Source organism: Acomys russatus, chromosome 4 (assembly GCF_903995435.1).
Source record: "Acomys russatus chromosome 4, mAcoRus1.1, whole genome shotgun sequence".
Classification (NCBI taxonomy): domain Eukaryota; kingdom Metazoa; phylum Chordata; class Mammalia; order Rodentia; family Muridae; genus Acomys; species Acomys russatus.
In genome coordinates this window covers 5898990-5921284 of record NC_067140.1, presented here as the reverse complement: position 1 = coordinate 5921284, position 22295 = coordinate 5898990, and the positions used below count along the sequence as shown (strand labels likewise).

Sequence of the window (22295 nt, the reverse complement as noted above, 5' to 3'; positions counted from 1 at the left end):
AGGCATGGCCTCTTCCCTCTGTAAGAAGGGACCAATCTACCACCAAAGGGTTTGACACTAGGACTATGTGACCCTGGAACTGGCCAGGCACCGAAAGGAGTGACAAAGCCTACCATCACTATCAAAGTTCTCCATCCCATTAAGACTCTTCAACTACTGATCCGACTTGTTAAAGTGGGATGGGGTCTCAGGCTCCCCCCTCAGGAGCAATGGGAAATGGGAGACCGACATGGACCAGGCCTCTTCCGCTCGTAACTGAATACTTCCCACTGGGGGAGGCGAAGGCACTCACACCACAAGGAATCTCTGGATATTGAGCTGAAAGAGCCCCAAAGACATCAAGAGTCATCCCCTTCCAGGGAAAACTGAGGTCTGGAGAAGGTACCGGTTGGAGCAATGGCTGAAACAGCTTGAACATTCTGGGGTTCAAAGAAATGACTTTAAGACCAATCCTTAGAGAATTCGAACAAAAACCCATGAAAAGTAGAAAAGAACTGACCAGATCACACCACAGAAGAAAAGGACCACAGACCACAGCATCCTAGAGCCAAAGGGACAGAGCGTGACCGTGTCTAACTTTACAGAATCGTCCTCTAGCCGTTCCCACCAGCTTTGACGCAATGAATCATCACCAAAGCCTTAAACATTGGCATTTTACTCTTGGGACCAGAGAATGCTTTTTCCCGACAAGAGCTCATAGGAAGTCCATCCAATAAACGCATAATAGAGACACTGAGCAGCCCTGGGGGAAGTTGCGGCCCTGCACGGCCCCACGGCCGAAAGAGCCTTCCATGTCACGGTCTTCACTCAATGCCTTCAAGATGCAGATGCGGAAATCAACCTCCAAGTCTAGGCCTAGGGGAGGAGAGCGACCGGACCACCTAGTCCCGGAACCTAGAACCCAAGACCTGATTTGGAGTTCTTTGACCTTTAGCCTTCCCACGCTCCCAAGACTACCTCCAGGGTGAGGCGTGCCGGAGGCTCCTCCCAGAAACAGGGCCCCCTCTCAGGCTGTGACTTGGTGACGAGTCTGCCAAGCCCATAAGATCTGAAGGAGCTGAAAGGATCCAGGGAAACCTGCAAACCACTTTTCCCAGGTCAGGGAATCTGACCTCATTAAGAGAATCTTGCCAATAGGAAAGAGATTAAAGGAAGGGGAGGTCCATAGGCAGTCTGGTACAGCTTTCTGAGATGCTGTTTCAGGTAAGTACACCTGAAACTTCAGAGGTGTTCTGGCAGCCTGCAGAGGTAAGGACCTTTCCCATCTCCTTGAGAAGCAAGTTCTGTCAGCTGCCTCCATTTCAGCTTCTGTCAAAGTTGGTCAACAAGGCCCCTTCTAGAATATTCCCACTCCAACTGCAAGTAGCAAATAGGCTAGCTGAGCAATAAATAGTGTGTGGGGTGGAAACTGGCACAGACTGGAAAGATTCCAGAGAAAGGAAATGCATGGTAATGTTTAGTTATTAGATGCCAGGCAGTGGGGGGGGGGGGGTTGGGGGAGAGGGGGTTGCCTCATCGACATAATTAAATTTACTCCAATTGGCAACTTTGTTTCAGAGGGGGAAACCAAGGCTCCCAATAAGGGGATTTGCACATGATCACACAGTAGTGATGAGGGAAGAAACAAGGGCTCTGCTGTTAAAAAGCAACAGTTAAAGGATCGTATGGAACAACTTGGCTGGCACCACTGCACTGGGAAAGCCACATCTGGCCTGAGTCACAAGATGAGGCAGCATTAGGGTATCCACAGAAAGGTCTTGCGCATGCTGTTCTCTCTCCTGGGCCCCTGGTTCCTCAGTGCCTTGCTTAGAGTGCCTCCTGCCATCTGACTGAGCTGCCCCTGCTGTCCAGCCACAGGATTGGGAGAAGGGGACAGCTCTGCTTTATGTCAGACAAGGCTCTGCTGGTTCCTGGCTGTTCAGGCCACACCTGAAGCCCTTGATTACATTTGGGGTCAGACGGAAGTGGTCCAGGAAGGGGGTTCTCTAGAACCCACCTCCTGGGAGAAATTGTTGGAAGAGGTGCAGAGGGGAGGTGTTCAACCTCCCCCTAGGGGTGGCCTCAGGGAGGCTGCAGTGCAGGTCCATGGCCACCAGGTGGTAAGAGGAACCCCTGATCAAGACAGACTTCAGTCAATTTGAAGAAAACTATATGCCTAGCACTTGAGAGGCCAAAGCAGGAGGATCACAGATTTGAGTCCAGCCCGCGCCACAAGGAAAGAGCTTGTGGAAGGAGGGGCAAGATGGATGGAGGGGAAGGGGGAGGGACAGGAAGGCAGAAAGGAACGAATGATCCTGTTGACTGTAGATGAAACAGAAAGACTGATGTGACAGGTAGCTGATGAAAAGTGCACACCTGGCTCACTCCCCACACAGGCACTGTCCTTGTTCCTAAAACCATCTCCAGATACCAGGACAGCTCCATTTCCCCTACACTGGGATGCTGCCGACTCCTGTCTCCCTGCTCTTAGGAGAGAACACTGATAGGTTCGTTTTTATTTTTACATGGAGGAAGACTCCAAGGCGAGCTGTGGTTTGTATTTTCCCTTGTCTGGAGCTTGCTCGCATGCCCCTCCTACACTCACAGCATAAGTCGCACAGCTACAGAAGCTTTCTCCATGGGATGTGAAAGGTCTATAGCCTCACAAGCCACACCAACAGGCGGGGCACAGAGGCTACATGGAAGATGCTTCCCTGTGAGCTGACTCCCAGCTCCCACAGACTGTGAAATCTCAGCAAGAGGGGGATGTGGGGATTCCATCCACATGGGGCCATGGGAGACCCCAAGAACCCTTGACTTGATGCTCTTCTGGACTCAGAAACAACACCCCCTCACTTAGAAGGCTTGCCTCTCTATAACCTCAGGGATGCTCTTGGAAGGAAGACATCCACTTTTGCCTTCCTGGAGACTCAGACCAATGTCTCAGATGGGTGTAGACAGCTGGAGGGAGGGAGGATGTAATACCATGTCCTAACCCACAGACTACAGTTAGGCTTCTAAACAGAGATGAGATTGCAGGCCAGGACACGTTCACAGGCCAGGACACCTAATCCCAAACTCAAGGTCAGAGCCTGCCTCTAGAGAGGATCCTGTTTTTGCCTCCGTTGGAACTAGGGGCAATTAGTTGTTCTAACTTCTGGGCATAGCTGCAATCCGTCCTTCCTGGTAAGTAACAGATGAGAGAGAGGCTGGCCCTTCATGGATCCCTGCGATGGGGACACTTGCCATTTACAGCACGGGGACAACATAATCACCTCTGCTCTCATCTCCATGGCAGAATCTGGTCTACTCCCCTCACCTAGGGAAAGGGATTTCTTAAGATCCTCCTGGGTAGACAGGGATGGGCTGGAGGACCAGGAGGAAGGGGTGTGGGAAAGTAAAGACAGTAACCTCAGGAGATGCTGCGAGGCTTTTCTGAGTGAACACTTCCAAGCCTGCTGCTGTTCCGGGTACCAAGTCCTGCTGAGAAGGGTCCTGGGTCCTCTGGGCCTGCAGGGGAGGCCCAGGGCCAGAGGAAAGGTGGAGAGGGAGAAAGGAAAGAAGAAACACAAAAGGAGGGGAGAGAGAGAGAGAGCAGGAGAGACACAGAGTCTGTAAATAGTCCAGCTTTGCAAGCTCCACGTGATTGTGTTAGGTTGTATATTCAGTCAGGAAGAAGCCACTCGAAGGGGGAGACAGGGACAGCTGTAGTCAGCTGAAAGGCAACCTGTGGCTTCTGGCCTGTCCTTCATGGCCACGAACATTCCGAGGGAGTTTCGAATCCCACCACTTAGACTATGACTTCAAGCCTTCCCGGGATGTCAGGAGCTTGGATTATGATTTGAACCTGTAGCTGGGGTCACAGCCATATCTTTTTTTTTTTAAAAGGATTTATTTATTTATTATTTATACATTGCTGTGCTGGCATGCATGGCAACACGCCAGAAGAGGGCACCAGATCTCATTATAGATGGCTGTGAGCCACCATGTGGTTGCCGGGAATTGAACTCAGGACCTCTGGAAGAGCAGCCAGTGCTCTTACCCACTGAGCTATCTCTCCAGCCCACAGCCATATCTTTTAAAAGTTGCCTTTGAGTAGCTGAGGAGATGCCATTATTAGTAAAAATTCGTGTACAGGCATGAGGGTTTGGGTTCAGATCCTCAGCACCTGTGAGAAAAGCCCGGTGTTGCAATTCACATCTGTAGTCTCAGATCTGGTGATGGGGGGACCGGTGGATCCCCGGAGCTCATTGGCGGGCCAGACTAGCTGTATCAGTGAGCTCCAAGTTCAGTGAGAGGCTTGTCTCAAAATAAATAAATAAATAAATAAATAAATAAATAAATAAATAAATAAAGTAGAGGGGCTGGTGAGATGGCTCAGTGGGTGAAAGTGCCTGCTGCCAAGCCTGAAAACCTGAGTTTACTCCCCAGGGCCCACATAGAGAAAGGAGAAACTCTCAAAAGTTGTACACACAGACACACAACAGACACAGAGGCACACCATATGCACACACAAATAAATAAAAATATAATTTAAAAAGTAGAAAGTGACGGAGGAAGACACTCAGTGTTGACCCCTGGCTTCCACATGAATACACACACGTATGTGAGTTCAGGAATGTCACACCCATACCACTGCCACTGCCTTTCAAACTAAAACTTGGGTGTGCCCAGTGGGAATGGTTCCAGCTCCTGCTGCCCTCCCCGTGGCCTGGGTGGGGCCCAACGAGCGTTGAGATGGTTCTGGGAGCTCTGGGTTGTGTGCCCTCGCAGGGTCCTCCACTGAGCAGTGTTGGGCCAGGTATTCTAGTCACCTTCAGCAGTGACTCCATTAACTATCAACGCTTCCCGAGGGACAGTGAGGGACAGTGGAGTGACATTCCGGTCCCCTTTAAGATGACTTTGCAATGAGGCTCGCAGAGGTAACTTCACTCACCTGAGGACAAGAGTCAAGTCATTGTCTATGGCTCCTTCAAGTTTTGCAAATCTTCAAGAACCCATACATGCCAAGGGGCCTAAAAGTCAGTTCTAAATGGTCCCTAGTGCCAAGGTTGGCTCCTATACTTCCCAGGAGTGGTGACTGCAGTTTTCAGGGCTAAGGAACAGGTAACTGGAACAACCTCCATCTTTAATAAGGGCAGTTCCAGTTGTCACCAGCAGGTGGGGCACACCCCCAACTCCGGCCCTAGCTCACCAGCATTCATCTACCCCATCCTTTCTGACATCTCACCCTTTGGGCAGCTTCTGCATCTCACTTCAACCACACCCAGGCCAACACTCGACCCATCTCAGGACTGTGAAAAGTCATTCTGGCCAAGTTTTTCCCTATGGAATGAAGGATCAGGAAGAGAGTGCTGTATACCAGCTCACTACATCACACCCACGGTCTAGCCTGAGTCTTGGTTGTACTGGGACAGAAGACCTCAGAGGAGCGGCTTGTCCAACCTACCGTCTGGTGGCTGTGTCCATCCTGGGTAATTACAAATGCCAATCAATACATGTATAGATGACAACATGGTGACATAATGTTTTAAGTGTGCCACCTCTGCTGGTAGGCACAGAGACTCGCCCTCTCTCTCTCTCTCTCTCTCTCTCTCTCTCTCTCTCTGCCCCCAGAGCATCCCTGATTGCATGACGCTAGCAGCCATGGAATCCCAGCTGTGTCATTTATACATCTCAGGAGACAAGCCCTCTGTTATCCAGTGGGCTCAGCCCACGGCAGGTACCAATTCAGTCAGATGTGTACGTGCCTTGGAAATCATGGCTGCATCGCCGATTTCCAAGGCACGTACACAACTGACTGTACCTGCTCTGTGCATGATTCGGTCTTGCCTCGAGTCAGCTGTGAGTTAATGTCAAGAGAAATGATGTGGGGGCACCGCAAACGCAGCCATCCTGCTGCGCCACTCTGTCTCTCTTGGTCTCAGTAAAAGGCGGCCTCTGAACAGAGAGGGCTCCCAGGGCCCTTCCAGCTTTGCTCTGCAAGGCAGAGTCCTGGGACTCCGTAAGGAACACCAAGGTTTCAGATCAGACAGCACGGTGGCCCTGTGGTCCCTCTCTAGGCATTAGCTCATCTGACTTTTATAACACCCTGTCAACATCTCCACCTAACAGGGCCGCAGAGAGACCAGGGAACAAGCTCCGAGCCCCCCAGCTGACGGAGAACGGAGGCAGGAGCCTAAGTCTAGACCACAGTCTGGTGACCAGTGAGCGACAGCTCGAGAGAGAAGATGCCTACAAGGAAACTGGGGTAAATCCTGCCAAGATTCAGCAAGTGCTAAATATACTAGCCTGGGAGTGTAAACATGGGATTTCCCCAAATCCTATCTCCATCTTTTTCAATTGAGAAAATACCCCCAGGATTCCACCCTGGAGGGCAGGACACGGGGGGTGGAGGTGGGGGATGGGATCCTTCTGAGAATGCCTCAGGAGCAGTCAAGCTTTTACAGTGGACTCAGCACTTTGGTGAACTCCGAGAATCCTTCCAGGAGAGACCATGTGCTCCCTGTACTTTCACAGAAAGCCCCAAAGGGTCTAGCTCCTGGGTAGGGCTTCTAGGATTCTTAAAGTTGAATATGTAAGAGGCTTGCCTAGGGCACTTGTTTAAAAAGCTGTTTCCAGGGCTGTCTCCTGGCAAACAACTGATTCAGTGGGTTCCACATGGGGTCATGGACCCTGTGTTTCTTTTTTTTTTGTTTTGTTTTTTTGAGACATGGTCTCTCTGTGTAGCCTTGGATGTCCTGGACTCACTTTGTAGACCAAGTTGACCCCTTGAACTCACAGCGATCCGCCTGCCTTGGCCTCCAGAGTGCTGGGATTAAAGGTGTGTGCCACCAGGCCTGGCTGGACCCTGTGTTTCTAACAAACACCCTTTCCCCATTTTTCTTTGCTTGGCTGAAGGGGAATACACTAAGATACTCCAGGAGTTTTTGGAGTCTTTCATGTTTTAGGATGGTCCTTAGGACCCAGCAGTTAATGGACTTGACTCTCTCCGTCTAACCTGCCTCCCTGCCCCACCATCCTATAGGCGACATGGGGACACACTACTGTGTGGAGGAGAAATGTAAACATATACTTGACCTCCCCACACACACACACACAGCCCTGTGCTCTTTACCCAAGGTCCCTGTCAAGGCCTTTAGCACGCTACCTACCTCACCGGCTTTCTCAGGGGTTCCCTTCGGCGAGGGGGAGGCGGGCGACGAGGGCAGCCTGCGCTCCCGCTCCCAGTCTCTGTCCCGGTGGATGAGTTTGCTGTTGGGCTCCTTCAGGGTTCTCTTGAGCTCATTGATGCTGGCCTGGTGCTTCAACAGGACGTCCTCCGGCTTGTCCAGGAACTAGGCACGGGAGGAGAGGGTGGAGGAGTAAGGTAAACTGCTCTCAGCAGGCAAAGAAGACGCTGGACGGATGGCATGGCTGCCGCTCTCCACCATCCATCCCGTCTCCCTCACAGCAGCCCAAGGAGCCAAGGAAGCAAGGACAATGAACCCCAAGAGGTGTACTGACAAAGAGGACAGCCTAATGATGTCATCCCCTCTCCTTTCTGTCCTCCTTTACCCCATAGAATTTGACTCCACTCAACCCTCAAATCTGGGTGGGCTCCCGTTGTGCTCTGAGCCCAGATGGAATCAGGCACACAGATGCCTTTCCTGTGCAAGATCTAGACACAGCAGGCAGAGGGTACCAGGGTGAGCAGTCCCTGGTCTGTTCGCTGAGCTGCACTGGCATGCTGGCTGGCTTCCCAGAACCCCCTTGAATCCTGGCTCCTACTCTGGTCAAGACCACTGTACTCAATAGTATGTTCAGTCTAGTAGTCTAGGTGTTTCTGAGGCCCCATCCAACTGCTCAGGCTCATGGAGGCCTGGGATAAAGACATACCTAAGCTGGGTCAATGAGAAAAATGGGCCCTGCTCCCTTACTCAGGACCAGGGAAAGGCTATGTAGTACTCTTTGCCATGGGCCACTGCCTTCTCCACCACCCAGAACCTTCCAGATGCCGTCTAAGCTCTCACTCTGCAAGAGTAGAAAGAGTCAGATAGCGTCAGAGAGACCAGGATACTGGGGTGGAAGTGAGATTCCTGTGGGAACAAGAAATCTGAGACTAGGAGGAAGAGATGAGTTTCAAGGCCTGGCACAAGAATGAGTCAAGTAGAGCTAGAGTCCCGGGCGGGTTCCTCAGTAAATCTACGACACGTGAGTCCACGCCACGGTGATCATCATCTGCCTGTTTCTGGGACTGAAGGACTGGGCTGGCAGCCCAGAGCCTATCTGCAAGGCTATTTGAGGGAGCCACCTGGAAGATAAGCTTGTCCTTGGATAAGGCTACCATCTTCCCCTGGACTCAACTATGGCTCTCACATCTTCTCAGGAAGAAAGCCAGGCCCACTGAGGCCTCTGCCTTCTCCCCAGGTACCTGCTTGGACTTCAGGCATTCCTCCCAGGCTAAGTTAACCACAGAAAGTATCTATCTGAGAGGTCAAATTCAGTGGACTTGGCCCAGTGGGTGAGCACACGCCCCAGTGGTAAGTGGGTCTGACCCGGGATGATCCCCAATGAGACTGCGGGCCCTGTGGGTAAGCTGTGCTCCCAAAAGCTGCAGAGTGGTTGGGCCCTGGGATTCCTAGAGTGAAAAGGCCTTGGAGAAACCAGGAAGTGAGTGTCAAGGCCTGAATAAGAATAAGGCAGGTACACTAGAGTTACGGGTACGCTACAACACGGGTGCCCTGTTGTATAGATGGAGATCAGGGCCTGAGGAGGAGCCTTGCTAAGACCCATTAAGTAGCTGAGCTGGGCTGAAGTGCACATCTCAGTGTGCCACTGCCGGGCCCTGGCTACAGCCTGCTTTTCAGCAGCCCAAGAAGAAACCGCCTCTCTTGTACTGAAGGACCCGGAGAGAGCTGGACGCCGCCGTGAGAGGGAAGGTGAGGGTGGGAGGTGGAAGCTGATGGAAGCAGAGAAGAGAGAATGAGCCAGGAGGAGGTGTCCAGGGAGGCGTCGGCGGCCTACTCAGGAGGGAGGAAGGACTGGAGTCTGAGCAGGCCAGATGTGGGCTGAGGGTCCTCCCTCCTTCCCCACCCAGGGCCCCACCTTCACATCTGGTTGTCAAGAGATACGAAGAACACAGATGAGATGGAGGTGTGGCCAAACAGTGTGAGATGAAGCTAAGGAAGGGGAGCGTGGGAGAGGAAGGAGGAGCTAAATGGAAGCGCAGGACCGGAAGTACTGGTGGATGCAAGTGGGGCGGCGGGTGGGGGGGAGGGCGGGTGGGGGAGGTGGGGTGAGGAGGAGACAAGCATAGATTTCCAGGCCCAGCAAAGAGTGACACTGAGTGGCGGGTAGGGCACATGGATGGTACTAGAATCTGACCTGGAAGCTGAAGACATGAGTGGAGTGGGAAGGAAGATAGTGAAAGAGGGGGTGGAAGGTGAGCACAAACAAAGCTGGAGGGGAGGTGGTGCCAGGGATACGAGCCAGGGACAGGATGAGATGGTGACACTTGAACTGGGGATCCGAACGGCTATCTAGTGGGGGACAGGTCCATGCAGTACCTCCTGCTTGTGTCTTGGCGTGGTTTCCTGCTCCGGCTGGTAGGATATGGCAGGAGGGAAAGGAACCAGCAGGGTCAGTAGGACAAACAGATTAGAGACACCACAACCAGCCTGATCCAGCAAGGTAGCCTTGCGCACTCACGCCCAGCCCCACCACTGCAGTGCAAGCCAGGGAAGCAGCTAGGCTGCCCGTAAGGTAATGAGGTAGTCAGAGGAAGGCATAGTGTAGGAAGCAGGTAGCTATCCCAGGAAGGCCAAGGAGGGGTCAAGTGGGTAGAATAACACTCACGTGTGTGTGTGTGTGCTTGTACGCGTGTGCATAGGCACGTGTGCCTGGGGTTTCCTGCTGCTTGCAGCGGTGAGGATATGCTTAGAGGACCTGTGTCCACGTGACAGAACCAAATGACAGAAAAGGACTGTTTAGCAATGCCAAGGAAGCCACACCTGGCGTGTGCGTGGCCAAGCCTGTGCATGTGAACACGCTATCATCATGTCTGTGCGTGAGTCTAAGGCTGGGGTGTGGAGGTCTGAAAGTGGATGCCCGTGAGGCTGGGCTGTGTGTGCCTGTGGGAGCGTGTATGTATATACACTGGGGAGGGGGTGTGTCCACAGAGTGGGGGTGGGGCCGTGGGAAAGAACACATCTATACTCTATTCTGAGGCCTTTGGTGACCTGGTCATGCTCAGAGGACAGGAGACAGGGTCAGACAACAGTTAGAGAGGAGGCAAGAGGATGCCTGAGTCTCCCAGGAGGTAAGCACCCATGCCCCAGGGAACCTGAACAAAAAGGGGGCAACACGTCCACCTTCACTCCCCACCCTACTCTGCATGTCCAGGCCAAGGTCCTGTCCATAGTGTGCCCCACAGCAAGGGTGCCAGGACATGTGGAGGCCAGGGCTAAGCCTCGGGCCACCCGCCTGGTCCCCTGGAGAAAAGAGTACCATGGCAACCCAGTAGCCTCTTACCTTCAACTCCTTGATCTTGGTGGGCGTCCTAACCTCTCCTTCTTCGGCCTCTGATGGACGTCCCCCTGACTCAGCATCATCTACGCGCCTGTCGCCGTCAGGGCCTGCATCATGATTCTCACTGACGGAGGCAGGGCGGGAGAACTCCGCTAAAGTGGGCAGAGGAGGCAGAGCGACTGCATAAGGCAAGTCTCCACACACTGTCAGAAGCCAGGCCAGCCGCTGCCTTAGCCACACCAGGCACCAGGTGACTCCTCCCCGCTGCAACCCGCTGCTTGCCCTGGTCCATGGCTGGAGAGTCATGAGCAGCTTCCCAGCCTTGGGCTCCTTCCTAATTCCTACGGCATCTGCAATCTCACCCTTCCTGACCGTGTGACAGTGGATAAGTCGTACAGTCCATTTCCTTCCTCATCAGTAAGTAGTATCTATGCCAGAAGGATGAGGTGAGGACCAAGCAGACTAATGTATAGAAGTACTTAGGAGAGTGCCTGGTCCAGAGTGAGCCTTCCATCAGTGCTGGATGAGCAAACATTACTGTTTGGGTTGTGGTCCTTTTCCTGATATATCAATTATGTAGCAATATTGAGATGTTAGCTTTTACTCGCGACAGTGGAAGCTTACAAACAGTACATCTTCTCTGTAAATTAACAAGAGTTCAAAGGGATTCCTTAATGTCCATCTCTCTTGCCACAATTGTAAAATACTTTCCTGAATAGAAGAAGGGTAGGCTTAGAGCCTACACCAAGCCCTGGGTACAACACAAAACATCTTAGTAGGAAAAAAGCTGGGACAAAACCAAAAACAAAAACCTCAAAAAACAAAAACTTCATGGAAGCCAACCAGAGCACACATATTATCCTTGGGGTTAGCCTCTATTAAAAAGGGATGCCAGGGGTTGGGGATTTAGCTCAGTGGTGAGTGCTTGCCTAGCAAGTGCAAGGCCCTGGGTTCGGTCCTCAGCTCTGGGGGGGAAAGGGGATGCCAATTTCCCTGTCATGATGAAATTTCAGGGCTATTTCCCTCTGTTAAGAGCCAACTCCTGCATACTGCCTGGCTTGATTTGCATTGCTTTGTTAGGGGCTAGCCTGGGAACTGCTGCCTCCATTTGACAGAGGGTAAGTTGAGGCGTCAAGAGGGAAAGGTCGCATAGGTGTCCTTTCAGGATGTCAAAACAAGAAGCACAGTCTTCAGACCCAGAGTCCAGGCTTCTGTCCCCGGCAAGTTCGCCCAGCTCTGGGCTAACCTCTGCTGCCACCTCCCCTCTAACCTAAGTTCCGTTTAGCTCTGGCTTAGGAATGGGGCACACAGGAAAGGCCTGGGCCCAACCAGATCTTCTTGCCTGCATGTAAACCATGTGATGTCACTCTCCTGGCAAAATGCCAACCTATCCACTGCAGAGCTTCTTGAACAGAGGCCCAGAAACTCAGATGGCAGAACCTAGGGCCCCACAAGATCATATCCCAGTGAAGTCCTGAGGGTTGTGTCATACCCTGGTGGGACAGAGCTGAACTGCCCAGGAGCAGTAGTGCCTGTGGATCACCATGTCCGGTGCGAACCTTAGTAGTGTCCACCACGACTACCACAGTTTGTTCCGTGGAAGCTGCTGCATTCACAGCCCTCAGCTCCCCTGAGGATCACTCTCATCCCAGCTCCAGTCTGGCCATACCTCCATCAAGGCTGCGGGACATGGTGTATCGCTTGCTGGAGGAACGCTCGAAGAAAGGTGCGGGCCGGTCAATGAGGGCACTGGCTTGGCGTGTCTGTGCCTGGGTCCTCCCACTGTACCGGAACTTAGAGCCCATCACCAGGAAGCCCTTGGGTGGGGGCTCTGGGGACACCAGCCTACAACAGGGTAATGGAGACAAGACGTAGGCATCAGAACCTGCATTGCCAGGCCCGATGTCGAATGGGCACATCAGGCTTTTTATTCCAATGTCCTGCTAACTACAATACTCCACAGTCTGAAGGGGGAGACTTTGCCGCTATGCTAACTCCTCTTCCTGCTCCCCTCAGGCCGCGTGGCCTCTTGTGGCTCTCACTCCACCCAGAAGCGACTCACCGGAAGAATGTGTGGTGCTCGATGCAGACCTTCCACAGGCGCTTGGCTGAGCGGTGGTTAGGGAGCTTGAAGCCGATGGTGCTCTCAAACTGCTCATACTGGGAAGCCAACAAGGGTGGGTTAGAGGTGGGGCCTGGGCCACACTTGCCATCAGCCCACCTACGCACCCCTTCCTCAGGCAGGTTTAACTTCCGCCTGTGCATGTGTGTTAACGGGGTGGACCGAGCCCTTTTCTATAACCGGTCTAGTGCTGGACACCGGAGACACCGGAGAGATCAGCACAGAAGATTCTAGGGAGTAGGAAGTCTCAGAATAATTAAATTGTGCTGGGGAGAAGGCTCCATGGTGAATTGCTTGCCTCACGGCCTGAGGACCTCAGTTCACATCCTCAGAACTTACATAAAGGGCAGGTGGGTGTGGCAGGCCGTCTGCAATTACAGCCAGGAAGGGGAAAATGGAGGGTTCCAAAGCAATCGGGCTAGCTAGACTAGGTGAGCTCTGGCTGTGGGGGGAGACCCTGCCTCACTAAATGGGTGGAAGAAGAACTGAGGATGAGACATGACTCCCAACATCAACCTTGCACCTCCCCCCCGCTGCACACACATGTGCATGCACACATATGTGTACACGTGCATATATGCACTCATGTATACACTCACATACAGCCACACACATGTATACACTCATGTACTACCACACACACACACACATGTACACACCACACACACACACACACACTCATGTACACACCACACACACACACACTCATGTACACACCACACACACACTCATGTACACACCACACACACACACACTCATGTACACACCACACACACACACACACACTCATGTACACACCACACACACACACATGTACACACCACACACACACACACTCATGTACTACCACACACACACACATGTACACACCACACACACACACTCATGTACACACCACACACACACACACACTCATGTACACACCACACACACACGTACACACCACACACACACACTCATGTACACACCACACACACACTCATGTACACACCACACACACACACTCATGTACACACCACACACACACACTCATGTACACACCACACACACCACACACACACACACTCATGTACACACCACACACACACACACATGTACACACCACACACACACACTCATGTACACACCACACACACACACACACACACACAGACACACACACACACACACACAAGAATAAAATAAATAAGACCACAGGCTTGGGGTGAACAGTCAGAGAAAGGTCTACTCATTGGACACACGAAGGCTGCGGTCATGATCTAGCCAGGGTCTTCAATGTCCCTAAAAGTGAAGGTGTTAAAACACTTAGTCTCCAGTGTGGTGCGTCTGGAAGGTGGTAGAAGCCTTTAAGTGGTGGGGCCTACCGGGAGTTTTCAGGACACTGGGGTGTGCCATCACATTGTGGCGTCTTTGTACTCCGTATCTACTTTGTGTCTTGACCACAGCGTGGCCACTCTGCCCCTCATGGCCCCTCCTGCTACATGGGCTGCTTCTCCATGAGCCCAAAGCCATGGGTTAATCAGACATAGACTAACCCTCCCAAACCTTTCTTCTCTATACACAGACTATATCAGGTATTTTGTTACAGTGATGGCAGGCTGGTGTGTGTCTGCAGGAGATGGCAGTGGTTGGCAGGATCTGACTTAAGGGACAGAGGCAGGGAGAGCAATAAGAGGGACGTGACATAGATACAGGTGACAGACTGGCTGCTGTGGCTGGCACAGTGGTGAGGAGCGCCAGGTGGGTCACAGTTAGTCTAACAGTAGGGCTTTCGATGGGAATGCAATTAAAGAGTAAGAAATGTGGGTGCATACCTCTGTGTACATACATATTGTGTGTCCTTGTATGCCTGTGTGTGTGCTCCTGGTGTGGAGACACAGTGGACCACTGCACACAGGCAAATCTAGGCATGCAGATGACATGTACTGACCTTTCTGTGTAGCCTGAGTTCATGTGGTAATCATTTTATTTTGGCTCATAAAGTAGACACATGAGTATACATGCTCACATGCACACATGTTGCTTGAAAGCACATGTCCAGGCTGGCAAGATGGCTCAGCAAAAACGGCACTTGCCACTCTGCCTGATAACCTGAGTTCCATCCCCAGGACCAATATGGTGGAATGAGAAAACTGACCACAGCACATTTGCACACGTGTGTGCCTGTATACATGTGTGCACGCATGTGTGTGCGCGCGTGCACACACACACACACACACACACACACACACACACCAAATTGTGACGTCACATGTCCAGGGTGTAACGTCAACAAAGAGACTAAGAGAGGCAGGGAGGAGGGAGCCCCATCTTCCATAAGCCCCAGAACCGTGTTCATGTTTCCTGGGTAGGAAAAACCCAGGCCAGCTTCTGGGGCCCACTCTATTAGGGTCAGTCAACCCTTGAGTGTAGGTAGGGGTGAGGAAAGAGGGGGCACTGTGGGCCAGGCTCACCTCCCCAGGCCGGATCTTGATGTAGAAATTACTTCTCTTGTAGGAGATCTTGAGAATCTTGGGCCACGCAAACCGGTTGATTCTCAGGCGGTCCCGGTAGATGAGCAGGCCGTTGGCACAGACGCCTAGCATGATGTCAATGCCCTCAGAGTCCTGCACAAGGAGAGAGCACAGAATGGGAGTTCTGGAGCCAGGCAGGGGCAGCCGGTCACACCCTGCTCCCTCACCCCGATCTCTCCCTCCTGCCGTCATTTAGTCATCCTCACCCTCAGGCATCCGTTCACCACTCGTTCCTTCAGTCGCTTGCTCTGTCAGTCACCCACCCACTCACCAACCGTGCAGGAACATGTTCATGGCAGGGCCACGTCCCACACACTAGTGTGACAAAAATAAGCTAAGGCCTCAGGCTATCTCTCACAGGTACCCAACCCAGTGGTGGCACAAACGGGTTCGTGAGGAAGCCGAACCCAAGAGGGAAATGATAAAGGTCTGAGAGTGGTTTGAGAGGTGAGAGCCCCAAAGGTTCCAAGTCGGAGGCAAAGCAGTCCAGACAGCAGCTTTGGCGGGGGGGGCTCTGGCTCCCCCAGAAAGCACCCGAGGTGAAGGGCTTGCTGGTACCTTAGCATGGTGCAGATCAACTCCGTACATGGAAAGTTTCTTGGCGTTCTCCAGGAAGTGGATCTCTGCCTCTCCGGGGGTCATGCCCCTGAGGAAAAAAAAGTGGTGGCTGCGGACGTGGCAAAGGCCCAGGCTGCACCCAGCTGGCTGTAGGCATCACCACCAGAACTGGCCAGCCCAGAAAGATAGGTGGGCAAGTCTTGCCAGAGGCCCTCCCCTCCGCCCTCAGGACAGGACTGAGTGCTCCTCTACTTCAGTCCTCCAGTCCCGTTTCCTGAAACACTCAAGTCCAGTCTCTTTTGTCCAGGAAGCAGACAAGAGCTAGAGTGTGAGAGAGTTTTTGGCTCAGTTCCCACCACCTTAAGTAGGAAGTTTATAATCCTGCTTTTTATGGCTGGGAGACCACTGATGAAGACAGTGTTGACCAGAATCACCCAAATCATCCTAATCACCCACCTCAGATGACAATCTAGTGTCAGGCGCCACTTAATCTCCCTTAAGAAACATGTACTCAGACTCCCTTCCTTTCAAGTTGTGTCAGGAATCGAGCTCCATCTTTGCCCTGGCTGCCCGGGAGCTCAGGCTGCAGGTCACACGCAGGACAAACAACATCACGGCGCTGCTTACTGTTGGGGCACTTGACCTACATGCGGCCGCTCAGTCTGTGAGGCCCATGTTGTTCTCAGATGAGGCAGCCAGTGCTGGGGGAGGTTCATTAGCATGCTGAAGAGCACGTTACTATTAAGTAAGAGCAGAGTCTGGCCTTAACTCTAGGCAATGTGGCTCCAGAGTTGGGATTCAAACACAAATCTGTCTCTCACACCCTCTGGCCTCCGTTTCCTCCGCCCTGTCCACCTCGGAGCTTCTGCGTGGGATTCACGGGTGCCAGATGTCAATGTTCTCTAAGTTCCAAGAGTTACGATGATTGCTGCTGGCACTGAGAAAGCTCACATTGATCTGTTTCTCTGTGAATTACTATGACTTGTACAAATTCCCAGGGCACCTTGCTATCTAGCGCAGGCATGAATGGCAGGTGTCAGGCAGGGTACCCTCATCCTATGTCCAGGTGGCCATGACTACCCGTGTCCTACTCAGTATGATTCTATGCAGTCACTGCCAACCCAGCATCGCTGGTGTGCAGATCTCGGACGACACTTACTTGCTATCTTTGACCCCAGCATCCATCACACCTCGCAGGCTCATCCCATAGATGAACTCATCACATTGGTCTTGGGCTTCCTCACCAGATGTGGCCCACGGCACACAACCCACCCCCATGCATAGGGATGAGATATCGCCAGTCTTTCCTGTAGGCGTGGCACTGTACCCTTTAGAATGTTCCCATGACAACCTTGAGCCTGGAACCCAAAGCACTTCCAGCTTAAAAGGACCCTACAGATCGTTTTTGATCCCAGGTCAGTAGTATTTCTGTGCAGAGCAGACACTGAGAAACGGCAGCGGACCGTGCTCCCACTGTCGCAATTGCTTAGTGCTGTTATGGGCATTTGATGCCTGCGGCCCAAGGAGCTTACGATCCTATGTGATGAGTTCTGCTGCCCTAAATACCAACGGCTGAGCACCACTCGGCATCTCAATCTGTGTATTTATAGGTGAAACCCGGGCTTGCAGAGGTTCAGCCACTAGCCGACGATCACACATCTGGCCAATTATCGTCTAACTCCAGAACAAACTATGCAATCAGCAACTCAACAAATACGCAATCAACAACTCAACAGAGTGTGAGATGAATAACACAAATGCCCCAAATGACAGATAGCAACGCTGAGCCCACACGTGGCATGTCTTTAATATCTGCGTGGCAGCCTCCATGGGGCATGCTGACCAGCACTGTGCTGAATAGATGAACACACCAAAGCACAGGGGCATGAAATGCCCGGTCAACATTCCCAGATTATCGAGTGGCACAGTCACATTGGCATCTGCATTTACACTTTTGAAATATGCACCAAAACCTCTGCATCAAGACCCTTACCCAGGGGCATGCCACCCTCATTATATCTCTGAGTAAGAGAAAAACATTTAAGTATTTAAAAGCAGTATATGAAGTGATATATTAATGTTACTTAAAATAATATATTCCTTTAAAAAATTTAAGTATAGGATTTACAAAGATGCTGGGTACCTCTATACATTTGTATAGAATTTACCAGGATGGTGGTGGATCACATCTTTAATCCCAACATTCGGAGGCAGAGGCAGGCAGATCTCTGTGAGTTTGAGGCCTGTCTGGTGTACACAGCAAGTTACAGAACAGCCCAGGACAGGGAATTTTATCCACACAGGAACTCAAGAAATTGAGATCCAAGAGGTCACTGACAGTCACACAGATGGTCCCAGTCAGTGCCTCCACATGGAAATGACCTGTTCCCAGGCACCTTGGGTAAGGAGCAGTGCCAGGCGGCGTATGTCAGACACAGCATCCGGGGCTTAGCACGTCAACCTGTGAGGGCTGCAGTATATCAGGGCCAGGCTCTCACCTGTATGTCTTGTGCAGCTCCATGATCCTCTCCTCCAGCTCCCGGGTCTGGTTTGGGGCGAAGCGGAGCTCGCTGACATAGTTGCCCACATGTTCCTCCGCATCATAGTCACCCAGCTCAGCCTGCACGGCATAGGAACCCAGCAGGGCATGCGTGACAAAGGAGCAGGGCAGGCGGCCTGTGATGATATCTGCCCTCAGCTGCAGGCACAGGTAGTACCTGCAGACAGGGAAAAGGGTGGTCACGGCTCTACACCTCCAGGTGGCCCAGACCTTCACAGCTGGCCTACTGGAACCAAATAAAATCAGCGCAGTGAGCCAGGCATGGTGGCACATGCCTGTAGTCCCAGCACTCGGGAGGCAGAGGCAGGCGGATCACTGTGAGTTCGAGCCCAGCCTGGTCTACAGGGTGAGTCTAGGACAGCCAAGGCAACACAGAGAAACCCTGTCTCAAAAAACTTAAAAAAAAAAAAAAAAAAAAATCAGCTCAGTGGAAAATGGTACCCATAGACACCGGCATTTCATGGCTGATGAGTGGGTGTGTCCTATGAGCAGGTTTTGAGGCATGCCATGCGACTTCCAGCATTTTTGTTCATTTCTGAATTTGAAGAAGGTTTTTTTTTTTTTCTATTTTAAGAGACTTTATGAGATTTATAATGCATTTCCAAGCTCAATAGGGCTACTACTGGTTTGGCCCTTGGAAGAAAAATGACTTGTAGGTTTGTTTGGTTTATTGATTGGTTTGTTTTGTATATGTATGCATGTGTAAGATGTGTGTGCAAGTGCACACATACCACAGTGTGTGTGTGTGTGTGCGTGCGCGCGCGCACGTGTGTGTGGGTGTGTGCGTGTAAGTTAGAGAACATTTTTCTTTTCTTTTTTTTTTTTTTTTAATTTTGGTTTTTGTTTTTTGAAACAGGGTTTCTCTGTGTAACCGCCCTGGCTGTCCTGGAACTCACTTTGTAGACCAGACTGTCCCCCAACTCACAGCAATCCTCCTGCCTCTGCCTCTCGAGTGCTGGGATTAAAGGCATGCCCCACCACTGCCCGGCTCAGAGAACAATTTTTTTAAAGTTATTTACTTTATTGTATGTGAATAAGAGTCTTGCCTGCATGTATGTCTGTGTACAGTGTGCATGCTTGGTGCCTGTGGAAGTATGAAGAAGATGCCAGATCCCTTCACACTGCAGTTATGAGTGGGCGTAAGCCACCATGTGGATACTGGGAATTGAACCTGGGTCCTCTCCAAGAGCCACAAGTGTTCCTAACCACTGAACCATCTCCCCATGCCCAGAGAGCAGTTTTGACTGGTTTTTGTTTTGTTTTGTTTGTTTGTTGTTAAAGGAGTGCTGGGGCAGCAGATCTTCTCTTTTTTTAAAAAAAAAATATTTATTGATTATGTATACAGTGCTCTGCCTGTATGTACCCCTGCACACCAGAAGAGGGCGCCAGATCTCATTATAGATGGTTGTGAGCCACCATGTGGTTGCTGGGAATTGAACTCAGGACCTTTGGAAGAGCAGCCAGTGTTCTTAACCTCTGAGCCATCTCTCTAGTCCCAGTCTTGACTGTTGATCCTTGCCTATCACCTTGATGAAGGCAGGGCCTTTTTGTTGCCCCCTGCTGTGTGCACCAAGATAGCTGGCCCTGAAGTAACTGAGGCTTCTCCTGTGCCTACCTCCCATCTTACCATAGGAACCCTGGGATTGCAGGCAGACATCACCAATCTTTCCTTTTATATAGGTTTCAGGGGATTTGAACTTGGTTCCATACACTTGTGTACAAGAATTTTATTCGCTGAACTGTCTCCTTAGCCCAATTAGTTGGTTTTGAGGCAAGTTCTCACTCTGTAACTCAGGCTGGCCTGGAACTCATGATACATCCTAGGTGGTTTTTAATATGAATCCTCCTACCTCAGCCGTATAAGTGTTGGGATTATAGACGTGCATTCACTGTGCCTGACTTTTATGTAGTTTTAATTATGAAATAGAATACTTTCTGTTTTCCTTTTCTTTGTGTTTTTGTTTGTTTGTTTTGTTTTGTTTGCTTTTTCGAGACAGGGTTTCTCTGTGTTAGCCTTGGCTGTCCTGGACTCACTTTGTAGACCAGGCTGGCCTCAAACTCACAGCGACCCGCCTGCCTCTGCCTCCCGAGTGCCGGGATTAAAGGCGTGCGCCACCACGCCTGGCTCTGTTTTCTTTTTTAGAAGATATCACTGCATAACTCAACCTGGCTTCAGATTCAGCTTCCTAAGTGATGGGATGATAAACATGATTTGTTTACTCATAAGCTTCACAGCACAATAACTGAGCAGTTATCACTCTGTTCTTAACCCTCTGAACTAATCTGGTTTTCTCTAAGCTAATCCGGCCTCCCCGCCAGCGTATATCTCAGAGCACTCTGCAGCTTTCCTGCTCCTGCTCCTTCTCCTGATATCTCTTGGATCCCCTCCCTCCCATCACCTAACCCCCTGGTTGAATCTACTGATTCCTCTTCTAATTTCTCCTCCCTTGACTGTCAGGAAGTCCAGCCCTATTCTCTCCCTTGCTCAGCGATTGGCTGTAAACTGCTTTATTTGCATGTCAGGGGACAACTGGGGATCAGTGTTTACATAACATTGAGACAGGAGATTCTCAGAACAAGAACTGCAATCAGATATGGGGGCTACAGAAAACAGCATTTGAATTACACAATAACCTTATGCCTACAAGCATGTACCACCACACCTGGCTTATGCAGTGCTGGGGAGAGGACCCAGAGCTCCCTGCATGGCACACAAGCACTCTACCGCCTGAGCTGCATCCTCTGTCCTGCAAGAAAATATATTCCTTGTTGCACTGTGACCCCCAAGATTGTGTTTTTTGGGCTAGAGAGATGGCTCAGAGATTAAGAGCATTGGTTGCTCTTCCAAAGGTCCTGAGTTCAATTCCCAACAACCATATGGTGGCTCACAACCATCTACAATGAGATCTGGTGTCCTCTTCTGGCTTTGGCTTGCAGGCAGAACATTGTACACATAATAAATAAATAAATAAATCTTTGAAAAAAAAAAAGATTGTGTTGTTTACTGGAAAAGCCTGTTTGTAGTTGTGGTGTGGCTTAGCCCTAGCACATACCTTTATTTAATCCAAGAGCTTTCTGTTTGAATATTGTAAGCAGGATTAAACAACTCAACCCTAGGTCAAGAAGTGGAGCAAACAACCAGTTGACAGGGAGTGAACAGAGGAGAAATCCATAGAGAGTAAGAGGAAGTCAGGAGGATGGATAGAGAGAGACACACAGGAAGCAGAAGGGAGGGACATTCAGTTTGAGGGTGTTTCTGAGGTGGCATGGGGAAGGAGCATTCCTTTTGGGACTTTGGCTAAAGAGGAAGGTCAGCTGGGTACTTTCTCTGCCTCTCTGAGCTAGCAGGTTTTTACCCCAGCATATGGCTCCCGAGTTTCTATTGGTAAAGTGGAATGATTGAACTTTAGTTTAAAAAAAAAAAACAATTCTCAGATGGAAAAAAGGAAGGAAGGCAGGAAGGAAGGAAGGAAGGAAGGCAGGAAGGAAGGAAGGAATCCCAGCAGTGTTTCTGAGGTTCCCCTTGATGGCCATTCCCAGTTCCCTCTCTGAGGCCACCAGTTATTCATGTGGTATTCTAGACGTTTCTCCTCCATAAGCACAGGCATGCATGTGGCTTTAACTGATGGCTGTTCTAATATGCAAATAGTATCAAATGCTGCATCTGATTCCAGAGCTCTCCATGTCACACGCAGTGACATATCCTAGGAGAGGCATCCATGTCAGCACTCACAACTGTCCACATGTACTTCAGCCTCTGCACCGTATCCCACAGCTCCGATAGGCCTGCTTAGCAACACTCTCCAAATGGTTTTTTTTTTCAACTGATTCATAAATACTTATGAATATATGTGAATTCATACACACACTACACACACACACACACACACACACACACGTAGAGAGAGACAGAGTGTGTGTAAGAAATAAAGAAATAAAGGAAGCATGCACATGCCAGAGTTGGTAGAAATCAGAGGACAATCTGGGGAGAAGATTCTCTCTTTCCAACACCTGTGCCCAAGCAATCAAGTTCAGCCTATCATGCTTGGTGGAT

The 22295-nt window shown here is 50.9% G+C and overlaps 1 protein-coding gene across 9 annotated transcripts in view; it reads right to left on the bottom strand.

Annotated features, from left to right (window-relative positions):
- Epb41l1 (erythrocyte membrane protein band 4.1 like 1) overlaps positions 1 to 22295 on the bottom strand; it is a 125428-nt gene that overhangs the window by 19893 nt on the left and 83240 nt on the right. For 4 of the 9 annotated variants that reach the window (XM_051143639.1, XM_051143638.1, XM_051143641.1 and 1 more), the window contains 9 exons: positions 18180 to 18398; positions 15682 to 15769; positions 15064 to 15216; positions 12551 to 12648; positions 12158 to 12333; positions 10492 to 10640; positions 9528 to 9563; positions 7134 to 7316; positions 3391 to 3489 (listed from right to left, as the gene is read on the bottom strand). In XM_051143639.1, the coding sequence (XP_050999596.1) occupies positions 3391 to 3489; positions 7134 to 7316; positions 9528 to 9563; positions 10492 to 10640; positions 12158 to 12333; positions 12551 to 12648; positions 15064 to 15216; positions 15682 to 15769; positions 18180 to 18398 (1201 nt within the window). The remainder of the gene's footprint in view (positions 1 to 3390; positions 3490 to 7133; positions 7317 to 9527; positions 9564 to 10491; positions 10641 to 12157; positions 12334 to 12550; positions 12649 to 15063; positions 15217 to 15681; positions 15770 to 18179; positions 18399 to 22295) is intronic. The other 5 variants (XM_051143643.1, XM_051143645.1, XM_051143644.1 and 2 more) reach the window with 3 other exon arrangements.